Source organism: Schistocerca nitens, chromosome 9, assembly GCF_023898315.1.
Source record: "Schistocerca nitens isolate TAMUIC-IGC-003100 chromosome 9, iqSchNite1.1, whole genome shotgun sequence".
Classification (NCBI taxonomy): Eukaryota; Metazoa; Arthropoda; class Insecta; order Orthoptera; family Acrididae; genus Schistocerca; species Schistocerca nitens.
The window spans coordinates 222,703,446-222,731,242 of NC_064622.1; the positions used below are offsets into that span (position 1 = coordinate 222,703,446).

The window sequence follows — 27,797 nt, forward strand, 5'->3', positions numbered from 1 at the left end:
GGGTACACGAGTGGGCCTTTGGCTCCGAGAGCCCATATCGATGATGTTTCGTTGAATGGTTCGCACCATGACGCTTGTTGGTGGCCCAGCATTGAAATCTGCAGCAATATGCGGAAGGATTGCACTTTTGTCACGTTGAACGACCGTCACCTTGAACGATTCTCTTAAGTCGTCGTTGGTCCCGTTCTTGGCAGGATCTTTTCCGGCCGCAGCGATGTCGGAGATTTGACGTTTTGCCGGATTCCTGATATTCACAGTACACTGATGAAAGGGTCGTACGGGAAAATCCCCACTTAATCGCTACGTCGGAGATGCTTTGTCCCATCGCTCGTGCGCCGACTGTAACACCATGTTCAAATTCACTTAAAGCTTGATAATCTGACATTGTAGCAGCAGTAACTGATTTAAGGCCGGACACTTGTTGTCTTACATAGGCGTTGCCGACCGCAGCATCGTATCCCGCCTCTTTACATGTCTCAGTATTTTAATATGCATGCCTATACCAGTTTCTTTGGCGCTTCAGTGTGTTTGTGCATGTTAAGGTACCACGTTTAAAAATATGTGGACTTATATCCGTTACACCCTGTATATTAACGTCATATAACATCATGTCCTCCCACTGCATTATTACAGCGCTGCCTAGATACTCAGTAGCGCTGATTGTCTCCATTTCGTTATGTTTCAGGCGAGAAACCGTACCAGTGCATGTGGGACGGGTGCACGTGGAAGTTCGCGCGCTCGGACGAGCTGACGCGCCACTTCCGCAAGCACACGGGCCAGAAGCCGTTCAAGTGCCACCTGTGTCAGCGCTCCTTCTCGCGCTCCGACCACTTGTCGCTGCACATGAAGCGCCACTGAGAAGACGAGCCGTCGCGCCGCTGCCGAGTCTGCGACAGTGCCTGCGTCCGTCGCGGCTGCCAACACCTTCCGCACTAAAGAAGACACGTGAATGTTCTACTGCACCTTCACTAAAGACGGGGACGCTACCGGCCGATGTCTCCGCGTCGTCTCACTGTTTCGTCACGATTGACCTTCCTCCTTGTTTCTGCCCGCCAGTGTCGAGAGATCAGAAAACTCATGTCTGCTGCCAGGGTTTCCCCCACCGAGAACTACTTTTCTCTTTAGATTTACTGGATATATGTGTAACACCTTGCCAGCGTGTGGAGTGGTTACGTACACCTTCTCAACCTATGGCGAAAAAGCAACTTCGTTTATAAACAAATTACGGAATTCAGACAAAATCAAGCTCGATACCGGTGCCAAGAAAGCTATAAAGTCCAAAGATTTTTTGGTGCGTCTGGCACGATGACCGGAGTTTGACGCCAGCGAGTCTCACATCGTTAGACTCCAAAGTTGAGTATGAAACGGCCTCCTGTTGGATACCCATCCGAGCGTGCCCAAGATTGCTTCCAGCAGTAAATTCCTTGTGTAGCAGCTAGTTGGAAGAGAACAGTCCTAGTCGCCGCCAGTTCGCAAGTTTAACATCCACGTGTCTCCCGCTAGAGCAGTTTGTTGACGGGAGATGTCGTTCCAAAATAGCTAGAGAGTTGGACAGAGCGAACAAATGACGCGAGAGCTTGCACGTACGGCCTTTGCAGCCCAGCAGCTGGCGCTGAGCGCAGATGTCGGACCGCAAGGGGCGCAGCACGCCCGTCTGCCACCTGTTAGGGTTCCGCTGGAACCAGTTCCTCCACACTCAGCGCGCAGCCGGCGGTGTCGGCAGCGTTCCGACGCGCCTCCGCCCTCGTCCAAGTGAATTCGTCGTTGCCCCGCCGTCGCGTCTCAAACTGTCTGCCGACTCCAGGTACTTACCTCTCTGCATGTGTACTTTCCGTCCAACGACAGTCATTAAAACGACTGTCCCCTTTTGCGTCCACGTGTGCCCACGATTTTCGTTCGAACAGAACAGTTTTCGCTGTGGAGAAAGATGGTAATTCATTTTTCGGCCACGTCGATAGCAGTTAGACGCATAAAAACTGTTCACGTAGAGCTACGTCACTTTTGAGCGAGATAAACAAATAGAGAGCATCGAAGAAAGTACAAAATCTGCTGATCCTTCGATTTAATGTCTCCTCAAGACCATTTCACGATTCACTAAACAGATATTGTATAAACGGCAATACAACACAAATTTGTCCATTGAAAGTGTCAATTTGTAATACTTTGGTAATATTTTATTTATCAGAAGTGTTGTACCATTTTTATACACAGAGAAACCTTTATACGCAGCTAGTAATAATTCATTCATAACGTCTATCAGTTTCAGCAGCTTTACAAGATCGACTAGTTTCTGTCCTTAATTAGATTCCTAAAACATCGGATGGCCTTCATATGTGAGCTTCACATTCCATTAAGGAAACTGCCAACTACAAAAGTCTTCCAGTTATGAAATCTGCGATCTTGAAGTATTTGCACGTAGTGGCTTGGACAAATTGACGATTGAAGTTTTCATTTTTCTTTAAAAAGAATTGTGCTAATGATTAGTGCAAATGTAATATATTCGAAGAGTGTATTTAACTACAAATTACTGTGATCTTATCTGGGCAGACTGCCAGACGTAAGCAATCAGTACATTGTTGCGTGACATTACTGTGATATAAAAATTTGTAAGCATCAAAGGCCTAATCTCTACGTTCACTGCAACATAATGCTGAGTGCAGATACAGTTGTAAGGGGAGGGGGAAATAGCGGAGATCAGCTTTCGTTCATGGTCGTTGAATAATTACGTAGGATGTTTTCACACTTTAACTGTGTATCTGCTAATTATCACTTTTCGAGTGGGGTTTATTCGGCACAGTAGAAGAAGAATGCAGTGATACAACTATTGGAGAACGACTATGAGGAGTCTATTGCTAGTTTTCCTTAATCATCTCACTTAGTATTTTATGGCTTGAATCGTACTTGAAGAAGGAGGTACACTGGAATGTATTTGGACGTTTTTACCTGTGAGTGGTAAGGTTTCACTATGCTTTGTTTATCACCCAGAGAAATTGGGCACAAAGAGGAAAGAAAACATCATTTGTACTTCACTTTCAGTGACTGCTACTATGAAGTGATTAGTTTAAGAAATTAATTTATTGAATGTTTCAGCCCTTTGTAAATACAATTGTACAGCGATTGAGAATGTGAGTTTTCTGTATTGTACATATAGACATAAATCTATATTTTAGGAGATATATTACGTTTTGATAATGTACAAAACTGTTATTTAATTTTATCTTTCTTGCGAAAAAAGAGAATCTGTTAAACGTTCTTGCCGATCAACTGAGAGAGATCTTAATAATTTTTCTTTGATTCTTGTTAATAGAAACGACTGGGGTTGGTTATAATTGATATGGCTGTGGATAACTGTGTTTTGGGATTTGAATTTAAACTGATAGTAATTTATTCGATGTTGGCTGAATCATATACGCTGAAGCAATAAGAGGGAACAAAACAGAAGTGAGACTACAGAATACTGAGCCAGTCTACCTCGGACGGTCACTCCATACGGCTGCCTTCGCATGCTTTCAAAGCACACACAGTCGTGGGGCAGTCACTACACTGGCCTCGCCAGGATTTAATTAGCCCCACGTGTAGAAATGTCTGGCTCTGTGTTCTGTGGTCACATCCCGATTCGAGTTATTAACTTCCGTCCTACGCCTGCTTATGCGGGCGGGTGAGTGCCTGTTTGTCTTTGAGTGGTTGTGTGAGTTTTTGTGTGTGATAAAGAGGAAAGGCCAGTGAGAGTTGAGGGGAAGCGGTGGAGGGCGCGGACCACCAACTGAGCTAGCGAGCCTGCCGACTTAGTTACCAGAAGGTCCCATCACTAATGTGGGGCGTTGCTGCCAATGCGGCGCCTCAAAGAGACGCTTCTGTCACATATTTCTCGCGTGAAAGGGGTTGGTGGTCCGTGTTCCCACTACAGTGTTTTTTTTTTATTTTAATATATTTCAAATTTTTTGTTTTTGTCGTTCATTAATTTTATGATTATATCGCCAAGAAGAAAAAGCTATGCATACCACAGGTCAGTGTCTACTTCTTCGAAATAATCTCTGTAATATAATGGTCAGTATGAGCGCACATTTCTTTTTCCCATCGTGTTTGCTACGTTGGTTATCTTTATAATTTATTTATGCTATGTAGTATTGTCTTTATTCTTGTAAATATGCTGCATACGTTTTATGTATAGTTATGTTAAGTGAGGCATTATGCTAGAATTTTCGTAGTTCTTTTTAAGCTGGTAAAAGTGTACGTGAAAGTTTGTGGAATAAATGTATGATTGTTCTGGTTTTATGCTAAGCCATCAGAAGAAGGCTTGGTTGCTTGTTACGCAAAATAACATTCCAGATTACAATAAAAAGTGGTGTATGTGAAAAGGTATACTTGCAAAACGAAATAAAAAAAATAAAAAGTAGCATACAGTGTAGTAAATGTACATTTTGCTCCCTTATTCCTTTCACCGAATCCACCACATTATAACTACAGGAGTGTCCTTTGTATTTGTCTCACCTAATGGTAAGGATGTAGATGAAGATGAAATGGGAGATAAGATACTGCGTGAAGAGTTTGACAGAGCACTGAAAGACCTGAGTCGAAACAAGGCCCCGGGAGTAGACAACAATCCATTAGAACTACTGATGGCCTTGGGAGAGCCAGTCATGACAGAACTCTACCATCTGGTGAGCAAGATGTATGAGACAAGCGAAATACCCTCAGACTTCAAGAAGAATATAATAATTTCAATCCCAAAGAAAGCAGGTGTTGACAGATGTGAAAATTACCGAACTATCAGTTTAATAAGTCACAGCTGCAAAATACTAACGCGAATTCTTTACAGACGAATGGAAAAACTAGTAGAAGCGGACCTCGGGGAAGATCAGTTTGGATTCCGTAGAAATGTTGGAACACGTGATGCAATACTAACCTTACGACTTATCTTAGAAGAAAGATTAAGAAAAGGGAAACCTACGTTTCTAGCATTTGTAGACTTAGAGAAAGCTTTTGACAATGTTAACTGGAATACTCTCTTTCAAATTCTGAAGGTGGCAGGGGTAAAATACAGGGAGCGAAAGGCTATTTACAATTTGTACAGAAACCAGGTGGCAGTTATAAGAGTCGAGGGGCATGAAAGGGAAGCAGTGTTGGGAAGGGAGTGAGACAGGGTTGTAGCCTCTCCCCGATGTTATTCAATCTGTATATTGAGCAAGCAGTAAAGGAAACAAAAGAAAAATTCGGAGTAGGTATTAAAATTCATGGAGAAGAAGTAAAAACTTTGAGGTTCGCCGATGACATTGTAATTCTGTCAGAGACAGCAAAGGACTTGGAAGAGCAGTTGAACGGAATGGATGGTGTCTTGAAGGGAGGATATAAGATGAACATCAACAAAAGCAAAACGAGGATAATGGAATGTTGTCGAATTAAGTCGGGTGATGTTGAGGGGATTAGATTAGGAAATGAGACACTTAAAGTAGTAAAGGAGTTTTGCTATTTAGGGAGTAAAATAACTGATGATGGTCGAAGTAGAGAGGATATAAAATGTAGACTGGCAATGGCAAGGAAATCGTTTCCGAAGAAGAGAAATTTGTTAACATCGAGTATAGATTGAAGTGTCAGAAAGTCGTTTCTGAAAGTATTTGTATGGAGTGTAGCCATGTATGGAAGTGAAACATGGACGATAACCAGTTTGGACAAGAAGAGAATAGAAGCTTTCGAAATGTGGTGCTACAGAAGAATGCTGAAGATAAGGTGGGTAGATCACGTAACTAATGAGGAGGTATTGAATAGGATTGGGGAGAAGAGAAGTTTGTGGCACAACTTGACTAGAAGAAGGGATCGGTTGGTAGGACATTTTTTGAGGCATCAAGGGATCACAAATTTAGCATTGGAGGGCAGCGTGGAGGGTAAAAATCGTAGAGGGAGACCAAGAGATGAATACACTAAGCAGATTCAGAAGGATGTAGGTTGCAGTAGGTACTGGGAGATGAAGAAGCTTGCACAGGATAGAGTAGCATGGAGAGCTGCATCAAACCAGTCTCAGGACTGAAGACCACAACAACAACAACAACAATCGTAAGTATCATCAGAGACAATCAAGTAAGTGTCTTGAATTTCATAGTTTCTGTGACATGCTTACTGTTAACTCAATATCCTGGAAAGAACGCATGTGAATCACAAATTCACTTAAACAAGAATTATAAGCACACCCTAGAAAGCAATTCATACTACCAGCGGAAAACGTTTTGTGATCTACCGAAGACTATACCACTATGGACAATTAATGCTATCCACACTCATGCTAGGGTACACATTTACTTTGCTCCTTGCGATAGTTACAGAAACCACAAAAAAGCATGCAACTGATATGAAACTTTAATAATATTCAAAGCTTATTATAGAATGTAAGTGGCTGAACTACAGAACAATATCGAGAGCCTTGTTTGAGCCTAGCTTTCACATGCTAAGCATGTATATATGGTTAAAGCCAGCGTATCAGTACAAAATGTATCTCCAGGATAAAAAGCCACATCAATTAGGACAGTGTCGCAGCGAGTCAATTCATCTCAAATGATGGCACAACGCTGGTAAATTGCTATTTTCAAATTTGGTGGTGTCTGCTATTATCCTTTTGCAAGTGTTATCTCATCTTGTACCGTAGAATATGTCTGTTGAAGGAGTCCTTTTGCCACGTACACTGAACGATCTGATTCACGCTAAATGTCATTTAATCCAGAAAATCTTACAGCCTTGCTGGCGAACGAACTGGTTGTCTAATTAAGGCACACCTGTCCACCGTTCTTGTCATGGTCACACTGGAAATACTTCACACCCAGAAATGTATGTGCAGTTAACGCTTATTTTGCTGTCATCATCTAGGCACGTAATGAAGTTTTGTAACAGTCGATCGCCGTGATTCAGATCGTGCCCCGCGGTTTAATGGAGACTGTGAAATACCATATGTAGTATTGTATGAAATAATCCCGGAATGCATTTCTGCAGTGCAGAGTTTAGCAACTCATCTAAGCGTAGAGAAGACTGCGGGAAAATTTTTTCACAGACATAGTGTTTCGTATTAGGACACTTGTTCATCGCCATCTTGCATGGATAGTCAGAGCTGTGTGACAACAATTAATAAAAGCAATTGCTACCCTAAAATTGAACTCGACGCCAAGGTGAAGTGCGATTGGTGACAAAAGATACTAGTTGAAGGTATGTGAAAATTTCGAACATATTTAACACTGCATGCGACTGAACGCTGCTTGTGGCATTTGGAATGGTTAAAATAAACTCGTTACTGCAATCACAGAAATGTCTGGCAAACGACTGAGAAAATTAACAACGATTGCGGAAAATGGTGCGCAGTACTTGAGCACAGCTCCAAGCTGACAGTATTGAACTAGTCTTGGCTCTCAGCTCTGACGGAAACGTGTACGGCCTCATATTCCGCAGTTAAGTGCAGCTGTTGGCAGCGTACAGATAACATCACAGTGGTGACTGAGGAGCCTCCAGACTCAAAGCACGCTTATACATTAACAATGGCTCTTGCGTACAGTAACTAGTACTCGCCACTCCTTGACAGTATTTAAATATAATTTATATATAGTATGTAATGTTTTCTGAATGATGCATAATTAGAAATAAAAAATTGTGCAGTATTAAATATAAATAGCACTTTAAACACTGAAGAAAGTACCCGTATTCATTGTTTCCAGCAAGTTACTAAAGTTTCCGACAGATGGCTTTATCGTCATAGGCACTATTATGTGCATATGGCACCTGATGCTGCAAGCATTTCTTACGACTTTTAACCTAGTGTTTGAGTAGTCGAGAAAAATATATGAAATCGTTATCACTGTGGCCAAAGCATAAAATGCTCTATTTGCAAATGCTTGTCAGTATTGACTAATGTGACGACTGGCTACAGTTCGTCTTTTCTGATGAGTTTTCCTTCAGTTTGACCGCAGTGACCACTGGACGAACACGAGATGTTGAAATATGTCAAATTCGGAGTCCATTATCTTTTTAAAAAGGCGTGAGAACCTGTCCAGATGTTCTGAAGCACTGCGCTTTATGGTATTCGTGATGCCATTTCGAATTGGGTGTATTCTGCACATCTTCGATAACCTCAGAGCCATTCCAGACCCTGAAATTGTACTCTTACAGAAATGCGTTCATCCCATGTGGACAGCCGTAGTACATATGTTGCAGTGAATGCTAGCAGACACTCATACAGCTGCACTACCACAGTGGATGGATGTGTCTTTGGAATGGCTTACATGGGACACAGTCATAGCTTGTGTGCTTTGTTGTAACGTAGTGTAGCTGTGAGAGATTGCTTCACCACTAGATGACTTCAACGATGTTATCAACAGTTCTGCGGCTGTGTATGTCTACTTACTGCATTGTGTTATTTCATTCGTATGTTGGCTAGCTTATCTTATTATTCGTTCATAGATTGGCAGTTTTCACTGGTACATGAATACATGTAATGTGTGTAATCATGACAGCTACGATTCGACTTTTTCAGAAGTCTGCAAATGAAAAGCTTACAAAATTTTAGAAAATGCAGCAGTAAAAAGTAAGATATATCACTCATTTGTTCTGTGACACATAAACTGACACACGTAACACCAAGAGACTTAACAAATGAAATTACACAAAAATGGCGCTCAAAACTCTAAACACATCTCTTATGATAAGCGTTTATTTCTATTTTAAGAATCGTTCAATTGGTCAGCATCAATGAATCTTCCTTCCCTCGGTATATGGTACATGAGTCGAGGGCATGAAGGTCTTTGTCGCACAGTGTATAGTCGTTTGTGGTAATCGTAAGATCAAAAACTGTTTATGATGTAGTATCAACTAGAAAACTATCTCAGTTGTTTGAACACAGAATTTTCCGTTGTTTGTCTGGGTGAGGAAATGAAATATTAACTTAGTCTTTTTCACAGCACCTGTGTTCGAAACCTACTTGAATTGCATTGTTGGAAATAGTCAATGTCAGTTCCCTTAACAAATACAACATCAACTAACATGCCTTGATCTGTGTGCGTTAACATTATTAACACACAGCATGCTTAACAAACCCTCTCTATGAAGTACACAATAAGAAGACAGTCATTTTAAAACGGACCATTTTTTGTGTGAGGGATGCATTCTGTCACATGTACACTTTAGTAGATACAGGAACGACATGTGTGTCTCTGAAGTAGCAGTGTGTGTGTGTGTGTGTTACCTATTGCAATGACAATGACTTAAAGGTTGCAGAGTTTAATGCGAAATAAAGGATGTACTATGTAACTTTTCTTTTACAACTGACACTAGAGAAAACAAAGAAACTGAGTGCTCAAGTAGTTCGCCACTCAAAAAAAGGCAATCGTATTTCCCATAAACAATGCATTAAATTTCACTACTGTTCGCTTTACATGACACCAGATACAACTTGCATTATCTAAGTTATTCAAAAAAAAGAATAAATTTTAAATACGTGAACATGTTATTGGATGTAATTATTTAAACATGAAGCCAAACATTAAATAGCAAGCACTGCACTCAGAGTTGTCAGTTTACACGTTTAGTAATATGCCACACTGTGGACTAATGTAGCAACAATGTTTGAAGTCAAATCTAGAAATATTTTTACACACGATCGTTATTTGTACAAAATATACTTACTTTTTGGCTGACAGACGCTGCTTATATCAAAATTACCAGTTTTATACAATTGATACATCCCCTTAGAAAAATTAATGAATTACTGTGCTGATAAACCCCTTACATTATTTGATTTTCAAACAGCTGAGCAAAACTGAAAGTGCACAGACATTTCTCTCTTTACTTATTCAGATTATCAATAAACTGACACACAATACTTTCAACACAACGCAATCTGACTTCCAATAACCCCTATAAAATAGTGGCCCTGACTAACAATAACCTATACATTTCACGAATCACTTACCTCACAAAAATCTTCGTTACTCTAACTACTGCAATACAGCGAGCGCCAATACTGCCAGCTAAATAAAAGATTCTAACTACTGAAGGCACTAACTACTGAGAGGCATAATTGGCAAATGAAAGATTTTGATAGAGAACAAACAATGTATTTACCTTAATAGTGTTCAACAGTCATAATATATATATATATATATATATATATATATATATATATATATATCAGTTCATGACATCCAGTCTTTCAAAATTAACTGTCTCTGATGGACACACATCCAGATCATCCGCTCTCAAAACTCCATCTTTTCACGTCTCTCTGAAAAAAAAACTATATCTGTTGCCGACTGCCCTTTCGTTAATTGTTGCTTTTATAAAAATTGTTTTTGCTCCTTCTGGTTTATTTAATTATTTTTAATTATTATTGGCGTAACAACGCATATATGGAAAGAGTGACGTGAAATTCTTTTAACAATGCTGTGCTTTTAATTGCTTTATCATCGTTACCCTTTTTTAGCAAAATAAAATGATGGAAGTATTATTGTTCTGAATCTGGCCTACAATTTAAAGAACGATTTTTTAGTAGTAACTGCAACTCATGCTAAGTATCAATATATCTTTCCTACTTCGTAATTATTCAAAGTTGAAATTAATGTCCTATGATCACTGATGTTACAGTTCGTACGATCGTTCACAAATACAAGTTTGCAGTGGATTTTATTTCTTACTAAAATGCTATTTCATACCACGGCTAGCCCAAGAACATGAGACTCTCATTAAAGAAAATTACGTATTCACTATAAAATTTAGCCGTGGTCAGAACGGAGCACAGCAAGTTTCCTATCAGATTCTTTAGGTACATAAAATTATTTGCACTGAAAATTATATCCTATCAGCAGCCCGCGTCAACCTGCAACACATCATAAAATCTGCTGATCGTCACTGCCAGCCTGGGAGCTAAAAGAAATAATATTATTTTTTACTATTATTTTACCGCTTCCTTGCGGTATACTCGACTATATTGTAAGTCGTTTAAATATGCCGCGGCAGCGGCTCTTCTTTCTCCACACAGCTCAGCTCCACAGATAATATTTTTATATGGCTGAAAAATATCTTAACAGGATGGGATAATGGGCAGGCACACTTTAACATTTAAGTAATACAAGTTTTCATTTAAACAACTCTATTTAAACATTTAAATATCTTAATAATTACAGACCTGTGTACATTCACGCGCAATGGCGTCCAATTCACAATCTCGACAAAAGAATGCTACCTTCGCGCTCTCTACGACAATAACAGGAGATCTTTCTCTCACAGCTTTCAGATTAAGAAGACAAAGACATTGCTTTACATCATGCCTTATATACAAATTCATTTGGTGATCTTTGTACAACATTTATCTTCTGTGTCGGTCTTATTACTCGCCGACACAGACGTTCTCAAAAATAAAAAATAAAGAAAATAATACATAATTTTACATAATGACACAATATGACACATCTAATATTTTAATTATTACATAATATATTGTCTTTGTTTATTACAAGACGTTACACTGCCCCCTGGCAGCATTTGACTAACGATGAAAATGTTCGGCAATATGCTGCCACTAATGTCTGTCTTGTTTATGGTTTATTACTTTGGTTGGAACATTCACTTTACACTACTCAGTTCTTTTACACTGTAGGTTTAATTACACTTCGTATACTGTTCTTACACTTTGCGAGGTGACCGTCAACCTAGTCCCAGGGTCATTACATTTATTTGGCTCCCCCATTCGGGCTACGTGCGATCAGAAAACCTGGGAAAACTGCGCCGGAGCCATGGTCATCTCACGAAAAGTTTAGACTCTATTCAATGTCCACATATAACAAAGGCTATTTGTGATAGCATGCTACACTTTTAGTCTCTTTGTTATCAATATACTACTTGTATTCTGGATTGTTATGAAAGTCACTTATTACACATTTTTACAATAGTATAATGAACCGTCTTTGCACTTACTCGCGACAGTTGGTTTAAAATGTCTAGCATTCGTGCGAGTATCTTTCATTAACATGACGCAAACATATTAGATCGATACATCACTAAATCCATGAATATTGTGAGTTCGTGTTGGATAACAACAAAAAAATGTTTATCACGTCATTGCGTGTCCATTAAACACCATTCATGTTAGCACATTATACATATAGTTAATAGTTCATTTGAATGACAACAATGTGGTATGGAGCTGGCGGCGCGAAGCAATTGTTGAGTAGCGTCGTCTGGAACGCCGCGTACCGACGGCCGCTGGGTTCGACGACCGGCTCTCAATAACAGTGAGGTCGTGCTAGCGTGGCGCCCAAGCAGTCGCGAACCGCGCTGAACCATTCGCTGTTGTCGGCGAGTGGCAGTGGTTTACCGCAACCGGCTGGATGGCGGCACGGCACTCGTCTCTGCTTCTCCGCATGGCTCCCCGTCGTGGCGCATGAAACAAACATTCCACAACGGTGTACTGTCTTTAAGGACACAGATTACTAGCTGTGGAAGAAGAGGCAATTTGTTAAAAGCGTTTATTGTTCAGTAAGCCGTCGCTTCACTGGTATGCACAGGATGTTTTGGCGTGATAACAGGTTTTTTGTGGCATCGTGACACTGGTATTCAGAGTTCGTCACACGCACATTGTACTACACGTTTTCACTCACTTCCACGGTTGATGCACTGCCAGAGCGTCTTTCAACACGCGAAAATGGTTCGTTACACTCATACTACATGTCTCCGTTGAGCGATATTTGTGTAAATCGTCTCCGAACGGATCAATAACTACTGTTTTTATACACTGTCTATTGTTCGTTGAGCGCTGCACTAGGACAGTCTATCACTCAACACTAGATTTATCGACGTATATATTGGTGCAGATACAACAGTCATTTTCTGTCCCTACTACACACAATATTCCGTCCTGTCCTTAAGTGTTTATGCACACAGTTTATTTTTTAACACCTTTTAACTGTTCTTTGCATAGTCACTCTGATTTACATAGCATTTATTTGTTTTCACTTTATCACAACATACTCTTCATATTGTTGCTAGGCGTATTTGGCCCTTTTGTAAATTTTTTTTTTTAACGGTGTGTGAATTTTTTTTTTTTTTTTTTTATTATACATATATTTTTTTTTTTTTTTTTTTTCTTAGTGTAGCTTGCCTGATTATCACCCATCTATCAAACAGATTTTACCATGTGCATGACAGCTTGACTCGGGCATATTGTTCAATAAATACTTCGTTCAGCAATAACATTATTTTTAATGATTTTTCCTATATGACTACAGTGTAGGTTCTGCATTGTCTGACTTAACTCGCGTATCGCGTAATGAATATTCAAGGTCGTGTACCAAGTACACAGGCTTCAATTGAAGCATTGCTACATACAGAACGGAGTTTCCACGGAACGGGCTCGTTTTTAATTAGGTTCTGCTCCAGTGTCGTTCTCAAATCACTACTGGCAGCCAACATCACATTACATCATTGTTGCATATTGCAAAGTCAATGTCTGGCTAGTAAAGACTCTCTCTCTCAGGGTTTCTTATCCTAATACAATTACAACAATTCCCTTACTCTATAAGATTGCATCATTAATTGCACTTACACACTACACATAGAAAATGGTTCAAGAAATTAATCCTTTATACAACAAGAAAATTGTTCATTGTTTAATAAGCACGTAATATCTTAATGACTAATTGTCTGTAAACAAAATCTGTCCTGTGTAAGCTATTGCTCACTTTCTGATTCCACTTCCTCCCAGCTTCATTACACACAAATTTCTTTCTAAATACTAACACACTTATATTCTTAAACACAATTAAAATCTTTTTACACCTATTACTCTTTATATATTATGTGTCACTGAATCAATAACTTCACATCTTCTGAATCTCTTTAGCTACGAATTCCCTCCTCGACCAAGGGATGGAGTAGGTTGCGCGACAGTATGTATTATGGGGTATCACCTCTATGTGATAGTGGTACCCTTTGACTATTCCTGGACGGTCGGTAAATACCATAGTATATTCCGATAGCAGCTGCGTCAACTGTTGCTTTTGCGTATCATTTAAACCTTCCGATTCGTGCACTTTAGTCTGAAATGCCTCAACATTTGTTTCGAAATTTTGATCCTCTAAGTTCGGGTAATAGAGGTCTGTTGCATGTGAAAAATCATCGATGTGTAGTACCCAAGGGTTCCTACCTTTGATATCGATTCGATTACAGCACGGCACAAGTACCTCCTTCGATTTCATCATAGATAATTCAATCCTTCTACCCCTATTAATTATGCTTAGTTTCCCCACGGAGAGGTCGATCAATGCGTCCCTCTCACGGAGAAAATCTACTCCCAGAATGCAGGCCACCTTCAATCCTTTAACCACGAGGAACGAGCTCACTATGGCTTCGCCCTCCTTATAAATCTCCACCTGCACCTGGTACTTAACTGATTGGCTCTGTGCACTAATGGCTCCAGACACCTTACAATTATTAACCGGGAAGGTCGGAATACTATGTCCCTTTCCCAGTGCTTTAAATAGCTCCATACTCATCACACTTACTGAGGCACCTGTGTCGATAATTATGTTTACTGCAACATCATTGATTCTAGCTTCAATAATAGCTTGCACATTTTCGTTATTATCCTTCTTACATTCGTGCGATTCGTTCAGCAGATCTTTATCCATACTGACACCTTCGTTGTATCGCAGCATGCGTATCTCAGGTCTATTACTGTTATTACTCGAGTTGCTCTCACTCCATCCCTCGGCCGTCGATGGAGAGCATATCGAGGCCGATTCTAGTTTGTTGGATTAGTTACTTGGGAGGTACTTGGACGGCTATTGTCCGCGACCTCCACTATATGTACGTTCTGATTTGTAGGCCGCCACGGCTGCGCAATAGGCGCGTTTTGCGGTGGTGGTCTATTGTTGTCATACCGGTCACTAGCCTGTCGCTCTGGGCTTCTACACTGATTCTGTTGCCAATTTCGATTACTATCATTATAATTACTCTGCCACTGACCTCGCGCATTTTTCCAGCGGTTGGTCCCTGACATTCCGGATTCGTATCTGTCGTCAAATCGACGCTTTTTGTTATAATTTGGTTGTCCATACCCGTTTTGGCCTCTACCGTTACTACCATTTTGCGATTGTTCTTGTCGCTTGCTACCACCCCCACCATTTCTATGGTTGTGGTTCTGTGCACTACTGTTTCTGTCGTGATTACATCCCGACCCATTATTCCGCAAATGGTCGCACGCCGATTTTACATCTTCCTGTATCAAATCTATGGAATCTAGGACCGACAGGAAGTTTTCCATGTCGCTTTCTGGTACATGTATTAACTTCTCCTTGATCTGAATTGGTAAATGGGATTTGAGTAGTCTTATTATGTCTCTCGGTGATATAGGCTCGTCCCAGTAGCGTGTTTTGTTTATATATTTTTCAAAGTACCGCCTCAAATTCCCAAGACGGGGTGAGTACGGTTCGGGATTATATACCTCTCTTCTTAGTCGCTCTTGTATACACGGCGACCAATATTTCGATAAAAATGCCCTTTCAAACTGTTCGTATGTCTTGCAGCTGTCTGCTACTTCTGTAGCCCACAGTGCTGCGTCACCTTGAATGTACGACATTACGTATTGTATTTTCTGTGTTTCGTTCCATACACTGGGTAAGATATTTTTAAAGCTTTTTATAAATACCACTGGGTGTACTGATTTCCTTTCAGTAGTAAATGTTTGAAATTGTCTATTTTTAATTAAACTTTCTTCCACTAATATTTTTGAACTACATGGGTTCGCTGCTGGGACATATGCTGTGTGCTCCGAACCGGAGCTACAGCTCTTCGCATTATCGACTACAGATTCCCCATTGTTGTATCGCATATAAGTTTGTGCGTTGCCAAAACCATGGGCTGTTGGCGACAGAGGTTCCTGTTCCACTTGTTTCCTGCTTTGTGCTAAACCCTTCTCCAGATCGGATATCCGTTTGTTAACATTCACTTGCCACTGCGGAATATCCTCACTGAGTATTTGTTTAATGGTTTGCACATCGTTCTGTACCTGACTATTTACGGCGGTACTGAACGATTCTGAATCTCTATTTGCTATTGCTGCTTCTACTTTAGAATTAATATTCGTGTCAATCTCAGTCTCCTTCACTTCTAGCCATGAGTTAAATTCTGTTTCAATTTTATTTGCCTGTTCATTCCACTTCTGCTCTACAAGCTGTGTGGAATCTATTTCTAGCTTTTCTACTCTGTTGGCTAAGACACCTATTTCATCTACCATGTTAGTGTTTGCTACTTGCAGGTGGGTGACCTGTTCAGTCAGCTCCTGCACGGCCTTAGGTATCGACTCGTAATTCTTTTTCATATCTGCTATCTCTTTTTTCATATTTTCTAACGATTGCACAAGTTGCTGGTCCCGCTCGGCTTGCTGGCGATCTCGCTCGGCTTGCTGGGCAAGTAAATTTTCTGCTAGCTTACGATCTCGCTCAGCTTGCCGGCGATCTCGCTCAACTTGCTGTTGCGCAAATTTTGCCTGGTAATCTAGCACACGCTCTAATATAGTCTGAATTGAATACCCACCAGGCAGATTACCACTCTCTGGTTCCTGCTTTTCTGGTGGTGGTACAATTTCTTTATCTACATCAACTTGATGACTAGTGGGCGGTGGCACTACTTCCTGTGGCCCTGCCCCCACATTTTCGCCAGTTATATCTTCAAAGAGAATACTAGTACTACTTGAGGCACCCTGTTCCACATTTCCTTCACTAGCTAATTGTTGTTCTTCAGTATCCATATTGCTTGGACGTTGACTACACAACTTAACCATATTCCTAAATTGCTTACTAAAACACAAAATCTAACAGTTTTTCCCCTTGCACACAAAATACATCACTTTATATACACTACACTGCACACTAAAAATTACTATCTACATCAACTTTGTCCTGTCACAAATACTAACATCAAACTACGTACAGTATGCACACCACTAGCGATATGAGATTACTTCACTGGAGCTCAACTTCTACAAACAGGACAACTACACTGTAGTCTTACCTTTAGTTTCTATTATCTCGGGGTCCGGCTGCCCCCGGATTACGTAGTCGTTAGAGCTTCTCAGTACAATCAGGATCGTCTTCTCAAACTCGCTTGCAGTAGTACGTTTTGTCATGTAAGAGTGTTTGAACATTCATTAATACATAGCATAGATCATGATATACATACATTTAACACTAAATACATATACATATACACCTACATAACAATAGACACTGAAAGAAAATACATAAAATTTTATAATTGTGGCCACTGCAAATTCGGGCCCCGCGTTTTTGGGCGCCAGTTTCACGTCTCTCTGAAAAAAAAACTATATCTGTTGCCGACTGCCCTTTCGTTAATTGTTGCTTTTATAAAAATTGTTTTTGCTCCTTCTGGTTTATTTAATTATTTTTAATTATTATTGGCGTAACAACGCATATATGGAAAGAGTGACGTGAAATTCTTTTAACAATGCTGTGCTTTTAATTGCTTTATCATCGTTACCCTTTTTTAGCAAAATAAAATGATGGAAGTATTATTGTTCTGAATCTGGCCTACAATTTAAAGAACGATTTTTTAGTAGTAACTGCAACTCATGCTAAGTATCAATATATCTTTCCTACTTCGTAATTATTCAAAGTTGAAATTAATGTCCTATGATCACTGATGTTACAGTTCGTACGATCGTTCACAAATACAAGTTTGCAGTGGATTTTATTTCTTACTAAAATGCTATTTCATACCACGGCTAGCCCAAGAACATGAGACTCTCATTAAAGAAAATTACGTATTCACTATAAAATTTAGCCGTGGTCAGAACGGAGCACAGCAAGTTTCCTATCAGATTCTTTAGGTACATAAAATTATTTGCACTGAAAATTATATCCTATCAGCAGCCCGCGTCAACCTGCAACACATCATAAAATCTGCTGATCGTCACTGCCAGCCTGGGAGCTAAAAGAAATAATATTATTTTTTACTATTATTTTACCGCTTCCTTGCGGTATACTCGACTATATTGTAAGTCGTTTAAATATGCCGCGGCAGCGGCTCTTCTTTCTCCACACAGCTCAGCTCCACAGATAATATTTTTATATGGCTGAAAAATATCTTAACAGGATGGGATAATGGGCAGGCACACTTTAACATTTAAGTAATACAAGTTTTCATTTAAACAACTCTATTTAAACATTTAAATATCTTAATAATTACAGACCTGTGTACATTCACGCGCAATGGCGTCCAATTCACAATCTCGACAAAAGAATGCTACCTTCGCGCTCTCTACGACAATAACAGGAGATCTTTCTCTCACAGCTTTCAGATTAAGAAGACAAAGACATTGCTTTACATCATGCCTTATATACAAATTCATTTGGTGATCTTTGTACAACATTTATCTTCTGTGTCGGTCTTATTACTCGCCGACACAGACGTTCTCAAAAATAAAAAATAAAGAAAATAATACATAATTTTACATAATGACACAATATGACACATCTAATATTTTAATTATTACATAATATATTGTCTTTGTTTATTACAAGACGTTACAATCTCTCTCCCCACATCCACCACTGCTGGCGGCTCACCTCCAACTGCACAACGCTACGCGCTGCTCACATCCAACTGCCCAACACTACAATAGCAAATTCCAACAATGCAAACCATCCACAGACTGCACACAACACAGTAAGTGATTTTTATACAGAGCGCTACGTGACGTTACCAACATAAAAACATAGACAGCCTACTTACACAATGTTGCCCATCTTCAGATCAAATATCGTGGCTACAGAATAACGGACCTAAGGAATTGCTTCACTGTCATATACTTACTGTCAACTGACAGTCCATAAGGATAAGTTACTGTGTAATACGACATATGATCTGAAGATAGGGAAAACTGTATCAACTGGTCAGTTTGGAATAAACAGCGATTGAAAGAAAATAAGTGTATAACGTTTGAAATTTATGGTTGCAATGAATAACGATTGACTTTAATCCTAATAATTTTCGTTTGATAAAACAGTAAGATGCAGTGAAGGACTCATTGTATCAGTACTGAGAGTCATGTATAAATACACTCCTGGAAATTGAAATAAGAACACCGTGAATCCATTGTCCCAGGAAGGGGAAACTTTATTGACACATTCCTGGGGTCAGATACATCACATGATCACAATGACAGAACCACAGGCACATAGACACAGGCAACAGAGCATGCACAATGTCGGCACTAGTACAGTGTATATCCACCTTTCGCAGCAATGCAGGCTGCTATTCTCCCATGGAGACGATCGTAGAGATGCTGGATGTAGTCCTGTGGAACGGCTTGCCATGCCATTTCCACCTGGCGCCTCAGTTGGACCAGCGTTCGTGCTGGACGTGCAGACCGCGTGAGACGACGCTTCATCCAGTCCCAAACATGCTCAATGGGGGACAGATCCGGAGATCTTGCTGGCCAGGGTAGTTGACTTACACCTTCTAGAGCACGTTGGGTGGCACGGGATACATGCGGACGTGCATTGTCCTGTTGGAACAGCAAGTTCCCTTGCCGGTCTAGGAATGGTAGAACGATGGGTTCGATGACGGTTTGGATGTACCGTGCACTATTCAGTGTCCCCTCGACGATCACCAGTGGTGTACGGCCAGTGTAGGAGATCGCTCCCCACACCATGATGCCGGGTGTTGGCCCTGTGTGCCTTGGTCGTATGCAGTCCTGATTGTGGCGCTCACCTGCACGGCGCCAAACACGCATACGACCATCATTGGCACCAAGGCAGAAGCGACTCTCATCGCTGAAGACGACACGTCTCCATTCGTCCCTCCATTCACGCCTGTCGCGACACCACTGGAGGCGGGCTGCACGATGTTGGGGCGTGAGCGGAAGACGGCCTAACGGTGTGCGGGACCGTAGCCCAGCTTCATGGAGACGGTTGCGAATGGTCCTCGCCGATACCCCAGGAGCAACAGTGTCCCTAATTTGCTGGTAAGTGGCGGTGCGGTCCCCTACGGCACTGCGTAGGATCCTACGGTCTTGGCGTGCATCCGTGCGTCGCTGCGGTCCGGTCCCAGGTCGACGGGCACGTGCACCTTCCGCCGACCACTGGCGACAACATCGATGTACTGTGGAGACCTCACGCCCCACGTGTTGAGCAATTCGGCGGTACGTCCACCCGGCCTCCCGCATGCCCACTATACGCCCTCGCTCAAAGTCCGTCAACTGCACATACGGTTCACGTCCACGCTGTCGCGGCATGCTACCAGTGTTAAAGACTGCGATGGAGCTCCGTATGCCACGGCAAACTGGCTGACACTGACGGCGGCGGTGCACAAATGCTGCGCAGCTAGCGCCATTCGACGGCCAACACCGCGGTTCCTGGTGTGTCCGCTGTGCCGTGCGTGTGATCATTGCTTGTACAGCCCTCTCGCGGTGTCCGGAGCAAGTATGGTGGGTCTGACACACCGGTGTCAATGTGTTCTTTTTTCCATTTCCAGGAGTGTATATACCTGCAGCTTGCAGACAGTACATACATAACTGGCTGATACGTCTTTGGTATGGGAAGTATGTGCTTGGCAATGAGTCTGTCATATTATGCTTCAGAAGGAAAGAGATTTAACTTCTGATCTGATTCTGTCGATGCATGGACTTAAAAAATTATGCCCCACTTCATGCACCCTGACCAGTAAGTTATAGTAAAAAAAACTAATGGTGACTATTAGTGCACACAACTTAATGATTGACCATAAACAAAACATGAGAAGATTAATACAAAAGTCCAGTACACCAGGCTTTCATCACAACATGTCACTTTGTTGGCAGCAAGTTTCTGATGAAAAACAATTAGAACTCATTTAAATCTTTTAGTGTGGTAAAAAGAATTTGTCTATAGTTGTCTTGTGTAGCTGAAGTAATGCATAAAAAACTTAACTGCAATAAGATTAACTGATTTCAAGACACGAATGGATTTCTACCTAATTTAAAAACGAATGTTTATAGAAGTTGCAAACTTACCAACTATAATAAGATTCGTCATTAACAAGTGCCATTCCAGTGTTCATTACAATACAAGTTAGATTTCATTAATTTTCTTCACAATATTCAATGACACAGATTTGTTAACTCACACAACTTAATAACTAATTACAATTACTACAAATTATGTTCTTCATTCTAGTATGTTGTTCTCCATAGCAAGCCAGGAGAATCAGGGAGAGCTAGTCACACCATGTCCAGAGTTGTAAAGTCACAGATGCCTTTATGCAGAGACTGACAACTAGTCAATCGCCTATATTGCTGCTGCTTCTTCTTCATTTCTTCATAGTTTTTAAATGACGTTGATTCTGTGTTGATGTTCACTGCCTAACATCTTCCCTAGAAAAATGTTTTCGTTGGCTTCTTGCAGTGCTGCTAGAATGTGCTGTCCAGTGCTTGTTTGGATACCATATTTGAAACAAATAGTGGGGAAGTGCTGTCCACTGCTTGTTTGGATCTCATATTTGAAACAAATAGTGGGGAAAATATGACACCATCAGTATATGCTCTTAGCAGTGATCCTACCTCTAATAATAAATCTCTTATGTATGTGACATTCAAATGACACACATGAAAGATCAGTTAGAATCCATTAAACACTGACATGCAGCTAAGGTGAAATAAAGGGCGCAATACCAAGAAGGTAGATTGAAACCATAGATTGCTCCCCTTTGCTGACTGACTGCACAAAACAAATACAGTATCATTTCACTATTACAAAAATGAATTAACAATCATATATAACATCACATCCTCAGAAAAATAAACTGTATGATGTCAGTTTAAGCTCTCCTTAGCAGATTAAACATTTTTGTATGATCCCATTTTACTTCACTGACAACTGAAGTGTTCATAATGTTGAAGAACATTTATCAAAGGAAGTAGCTGTTATGGGTACATTGACAAATTAGCGGAAGAACCAGAACTGCTGACTCTAGCAGAGTAAAGAATACCTCTCTACTGGCAGTGTATACACACATAAAAAAAAGTTTTTCATCACCTCGGTTCCGAGAGCTCCGGAACCTATACAAAATGGTTCAAATGGCTCTGAGCACTATGGGAGCAATATATCACTTTGTTACCTCTGTATATTAGTGTGCTGTTTATTTATCCACTTTTATGCGCCTCATCATAGTTGTTTAGTATTGCTCTGCCATTTGTTGTTTTCCTTGTAATGTCCTCAATGAAATTCTCCTTTTTTTGCCATCATCCTTGAGGGTCTTGGAGATCATATTAGAATTCAATTTTTGCTCCATATACCCAAAAGGAAGATGATTCTTGTTGGTGTGGAACATGTCAGAAAGTATAACATAGAAAACACAGAACGTATGAATATAATACTCATTTCCCTGATCATATGTCAGGAGATTGTCGAATACATTACAGTAAACTGGGACTGCTAATATTTACAGAATTAATACACTGTCAGCATGTCACATAGTTAGGCAATTTCAATAAATTTATCATACACAGAATACCTAATCTTGACTATTGTCACCAGGTGCTGTCAGTACCGAAATATAACAGACACCCCTTAAGATGATCTAAATGTCTCTATTAAGATATTCATCTACAGAATAGAAGGAGCTGCCTACCAAAAAGTCTTTCAAACTCTGTTTAAACTGTGCTTTATCTGAAACAATATTTTCGATGGTTGCTGGCAATTTATTGGGAACATGTTCATGGATATTGGAAACCTTTTTGGACTGAGGTAAATGATTTTCGGTCTTTATTTATATTCTTCTTACTCCTTGTATTGATACTATGTATTGAGCCATTGTTTGGAAACAGAGACATACTATTTGCAACAAATTTCATTATGGGATAAATATATCAAGAAGCATTGGTTAGAATATCCATTTCCTCCAACAAGCTTTGTACATGATGTACTTGAATTTACACAGCTTACTCGGTTTGATGAGTTACCAGCATACGATACCATATGACTCATTTCACTGAAGGAACACGAAGTATGCAAGGTTTCTTTGTGTTTATATCTCCTATATTGACATGATCTGTGTTACCAATACAGATTTGTTCAGGTACTTCAGTAATTCTGTGGTACATACTTCCCAACTGAATTTATTATTGAGATCCAAAAAGTTTGACTTGCTCAGGACTTCTGTCTGCATGTGTTATACATTCTTACTGGTTCTGAACTACATGTAGTAGTTTAGTGATAGTGGGTTAGCTTTTAACTATTAATGTCAGTGAAAATTGGATTAGGGGCCATTTCTAAACTGGTGTTAAGACTTGCTGTTTATTGCAAAGTTTGTATCATCTGTAAACAAAACAATCAGAGTATCTGGCAATGTGACAGCTGAGAGGTAATTAATGCAAACAAGAAAAAGCAATGGACCCAAGATGGAACCTTGAGGAACACCACATGTAATTAATTCCCAGTGAGAGAAAGACTGAGTCAGTGACACCATAGTATTCTAATGTACTTAGGAAACTGCTGTGATTCACAGGCTTTCGACATGTCACAGAAAATACCAGTAGCTCTAATTTGTTATCTAATGAATTAAGTATGTTCTCACTATATGTGTAAATAGCATTCTCCATATTGGAGTTCTTAAGGCATATTTGACCACAACCTTTTCAAACATTTATGAAAAAGTCATGAAAGTGAAATTGGTCTGTAGTTTGATGATATATCTTTATCCCACTACTTGTAAACAGGCTTTACTTTAGCATATTTTAGCCAGTCTGAAAATGTCCTGCTGATCAGAGATTGATTACACAAATAACTTAAGATAGAACTCAATTCACATGAACACTCTTTGATTAACATCATTGATATGTTATCATAACCACTAGACAACTTTGATTATAAGGATTTTGTAATGGATACTACTTCTCTGGGAGAAGAAAGCGTCATTTTCATTTTGCTGAAGTTATTTGTAGACTGGTCTCAGATGTTCCATTGCACAATTTACTGAACCTGATAACCCCAAGCTGTCAGTAACAGAAACAAAGTACTTATTTAGGAGGTTTGCAACACCACATACAGTTGTTACCAATGTTGTTGTTGTTGTTATGGTCTTCAGTCCACAAGCTGGTTTGATGCTGCTCTCCATGCTGTCTATACTGTGCAAGCTTCTTCATCTCCCAGTACCTACTGCAAGCTACATCCTTCTGAATCTGCTTAGTGTATTCATCTCTTGGTCTCTCTCTACGATTTTTACCCTCCACGCTGCCATCCAATACAAATTTGGTGATCCCTTGATGCCTCAGAACATGTCCTACCAACCGATCCCTTCTTCTAGTCAAGTTGTGGCACAAATTTCTCTTCTCCCCAATTCTATTCAGTACCTCCTCATTAGTTATGTGATCTACCCATCTAATCTTCAGCATTCTTCTGTAGCACCACATTTCGAATGATTCTATTCTCTTCTTGTCCAAACTATTTATCGTCCATGTTTCACTTCCATACATGGCTACACTCCATACAAATACTTTCAGAAACGACTTCCTGACACTTAAATCTATACTCGATGTTAACAAATTTCTCTTTTTCAGAAACGCTTTGCTTGACACTGTCAGTCTACGATTTATATCCCCTCTAATTCGACCATCATCAGTTATTTTGCTCCGAAAATAGCAAAATTCATTTACTACTTTAAGTGTCTCATTTCCTAATCTAATTTCCTCAACATCACGCGACTTAATTGACTACATTCAATTATCCTCGTTTTGCCTTTGTTGATGTTCATCTTATACCCTCCTTTCAAGACACTCCATTCAACTGCTCTTCCAGATCCTTTGCTGTCTCTGACAGAATTACAATTTATTGGCGAACCTCAAAGTTTTTTTTTCTTCTCCGTGGATTTTAATTGGTACTCCGAATTTTTCTTTTATTTTGTTTACTGCTTGCTCAATATACAGATTGAATAACATTGGGGATAGGCTACAACCATGTCTCACTCCCTTCCCAACCACTGCTTCCCTTTCATGTCCCTCGACTCTTATAACTGCCATCTGGTTTCTGTAGAAATTGTAAATAGCTTTTCGCTCCCTGTATTTTACCCCTGCCACCTTCAGAATTTGAAAGAGAGTATTCCAGTCAAGATTATCAAAAGCTTTCTCTAAGTCTACAAATGCTAGAAACGTAGGTTTGCCGTTCCTTAACCTATCTTCTAAGATAAGTCGTAGGGTCAATATTGTCTCACGTGTTCCAACATTGTTACAGAATCCAAACTGATCTTCCCAAAGGTGTGCTTCTAGCAGTTTTTCCTTTCGGCTGTAAATAATTCGTGTTAGTATTGGCAGATGTGACTTATTAAACTGATAGTTCTGGAATTTTCACACCTGTGAACACCTGCTTTCTTTGGGATTGGAATTATTATATTCTTCTTGAAGTCTGAGGGTATTTCGTCTGTCTCTTTCATCTTGCTCACCATATGGTAGTGTTTTGTCAGGGCTGGCTCTCCCAAGGCTATCAGTAGTTCTAATGGAATGTTGTCTACTCCTGGGCCATTGTTGTTTCGACTTAAGTCTTTCAGTGCTGTGTCAAACGCTTCACGCAGTATCATACCTCCCATTTCATCTTCATCTACATTCTCTTGCATTTCCATACTATTATCCTCAAGTACATCGCCCTTGTATAGACCCTCTGTATACTCCTTCTGCCTTTCTGATTTCCCGTGTTTGCTTAGAACTGTGTTCCCATCTGAGCACATGATAGTCATACAAGTGGTTCTCTTTTCTCCAAAGGTCTCTTTAATTTTTCTGTAAGCAGCATCTATCTTACCGCTAGTGAGATAAACCTCTACATCCTTTCATTTGTCCTCTAGGCATCCCTGCTTAGCCATTTTGCACTTCCTGTCGATCTCATTTTTGAGACGTTTGTTTTCCTTTCAGCCTGCTCATTTACTACATTTTATATTTTCTCCTTTCGTCAATTAAATTCAATATATCTTCTGTTACCCAAGGATTTCTACTAGCCCTCGTGTTTTCACCTACTTGATCTCCTCTGCTGCCTTCACTGTTTCATCTTTCAGAGCTACCCATTCTTTTTCTACTGTATTTCTTGCCCCCATTCTTGTCAATCGTTCCCTAATCCTCTTTCTGAAACTCTCTACAACCTCTGGTTCTGTCAGTTTATCCAGGTCCCATCTCCTTAAATTCCCACCTTTTTGCAGTTTCTTCAGTTTTAATCTGCAGTCCATGACCAATAGATTGTGGTCAGAGTCCACATCTGCCCCTGGAAATGTCTTACAATTTAAAACCTGGTTCCTAAGTCTCTGTCTTACTATTATATAATCTATCTGAAACCTTCTAGTATCTCCAGGCCTCTTCCATGTATACAACCTTCTTTCATGGTTCTTGAACCAAGTGTTAGCTATGATTAAGTTATGCACTGTGCAAAATTCTACCAGGTGGCTTCCTGTTTCATTCCTTACCCCCATTCCATATTCACCTTCTACGTTTCCTTCTATTTCTTTTTGTACTACCGAATTCCAGTCACCCATGACTATTAAATTTTCGCCTCCCTTCACTATATTAATAATTTCTTTTATTTCATTATACATTTCATCAATGTCATCATCATCTGCTGAGCTAGTTGGCATATAAACTTGTACTACTGTGGTAGGCGTGGGCTTCGTATCTATCTTGACTACAATAATGCGTTCATTATGCTGTTTGTAGTAGCTTACCCGCATTCTTATTTTTTTATTCATTAAAAGCCTACTCCTGCATTACCGCTATATGATTTTGTAATCATAACCCTGTACTCACCTGACCAGACGTCTTGTTCCTCCGGCCACCGAACTTCACTAATTCCCATAATATCCAACTTTAACCTATCCATTTATCTTTTTAAGTTTTCTAACCTACCTGCCCAATTGAGGGATCTGACATTCCACGCTCCGATGTGTAGAACGCCAGTTTTCTTTCTCCTGATAACGATGTCCTCCTGACTAGTCCCCTCCTCGAATCCGAATGGGGATTATTTTACCTCCAGAATATTTTACTCAAAGGACACCATCATCATTTAACCATACAGTAAAGCTGTATGCCCTCGGAAAAATTACGGCTGTAGTTTCCCCTTGCTTTGATCGGTTCACAGTACCAGCACAGTAAGACCGTTTTGGTTATTGTTACAAGGCCAGATCAGTCAGTCATCCAGACTGTTGCCCCTGCAACTACTGGAAAGGCTGCTGACGCTCTTTAGGAACCACACGTTTGTCTGGCCTCCCAACAGATACCCCTCTGTTGTGGTTGCATCTACAATATGGCTATCTATATCGCTGAGGTACGCTAGCCTCCCCACCAATGGCAAGGTCAATGGTGTTACCAATATCTCAGTTAATTTTAGAGCTATCTGTTCATCATACATTCTGTACCCACCTGCCTTTGTCTTCACTATATCCAACATAGTTTTTATTTTGTTGCCTGTGTTAATTTTCTTTTTCTCATAGTAAAGCTGCTTAGATTTCTTGTCTTTTACCAGAAGTTTATGTTATTACAGTATTTATAAATCCAATCACTACCCAAATGCACATTTTTATGTAAAATAATCAGTATCTATTCTATGAATTAGTTTTAATCTGAGTCCTGTAGATCTCATGTGTGTTCCTGTTACTAGAAATCCTACATCACTTGCATTTGCAACCACATCAAAAAAATTTCACTAAAAATACTCATATTGCTTCCAGTGTTATCAAATACCTCAGTGTATCTATCACTTCATTTACTCTGAATAACAACTCTGATAACCAAGTTTTTATTTAGATAC

At 40.0% G+C, this 27,797-nt stretch overlaps 1 protein-coding gene across 1 annotated transcript in view; it reads left to right on the forward strand.

Annotated features, from left to right (window-relative positions):
- LOC126204138 (Krueppel-like factor 3) overlaps nucleotides 1-4,370 on the forward strand; it is a 43,175-nt gene extending 38,805 nt beyond the window's left edge. The window contains exon 3 of the mRNA XM_049938549.1: nucleotides 686-4,370. Coding sequence (XP_049794506.1) covers nucleotides 686-858 — 173 coding nt within the window. The 3' untranslated portion in view covers nucleotides 859-4,370. The remainder of the gene's footprint in view (nucleotides 1-685) is intronic.
- The last annotated feature ends 23,427 nt before the right edge of the window (nucleotides 4,371-27,797 follow it).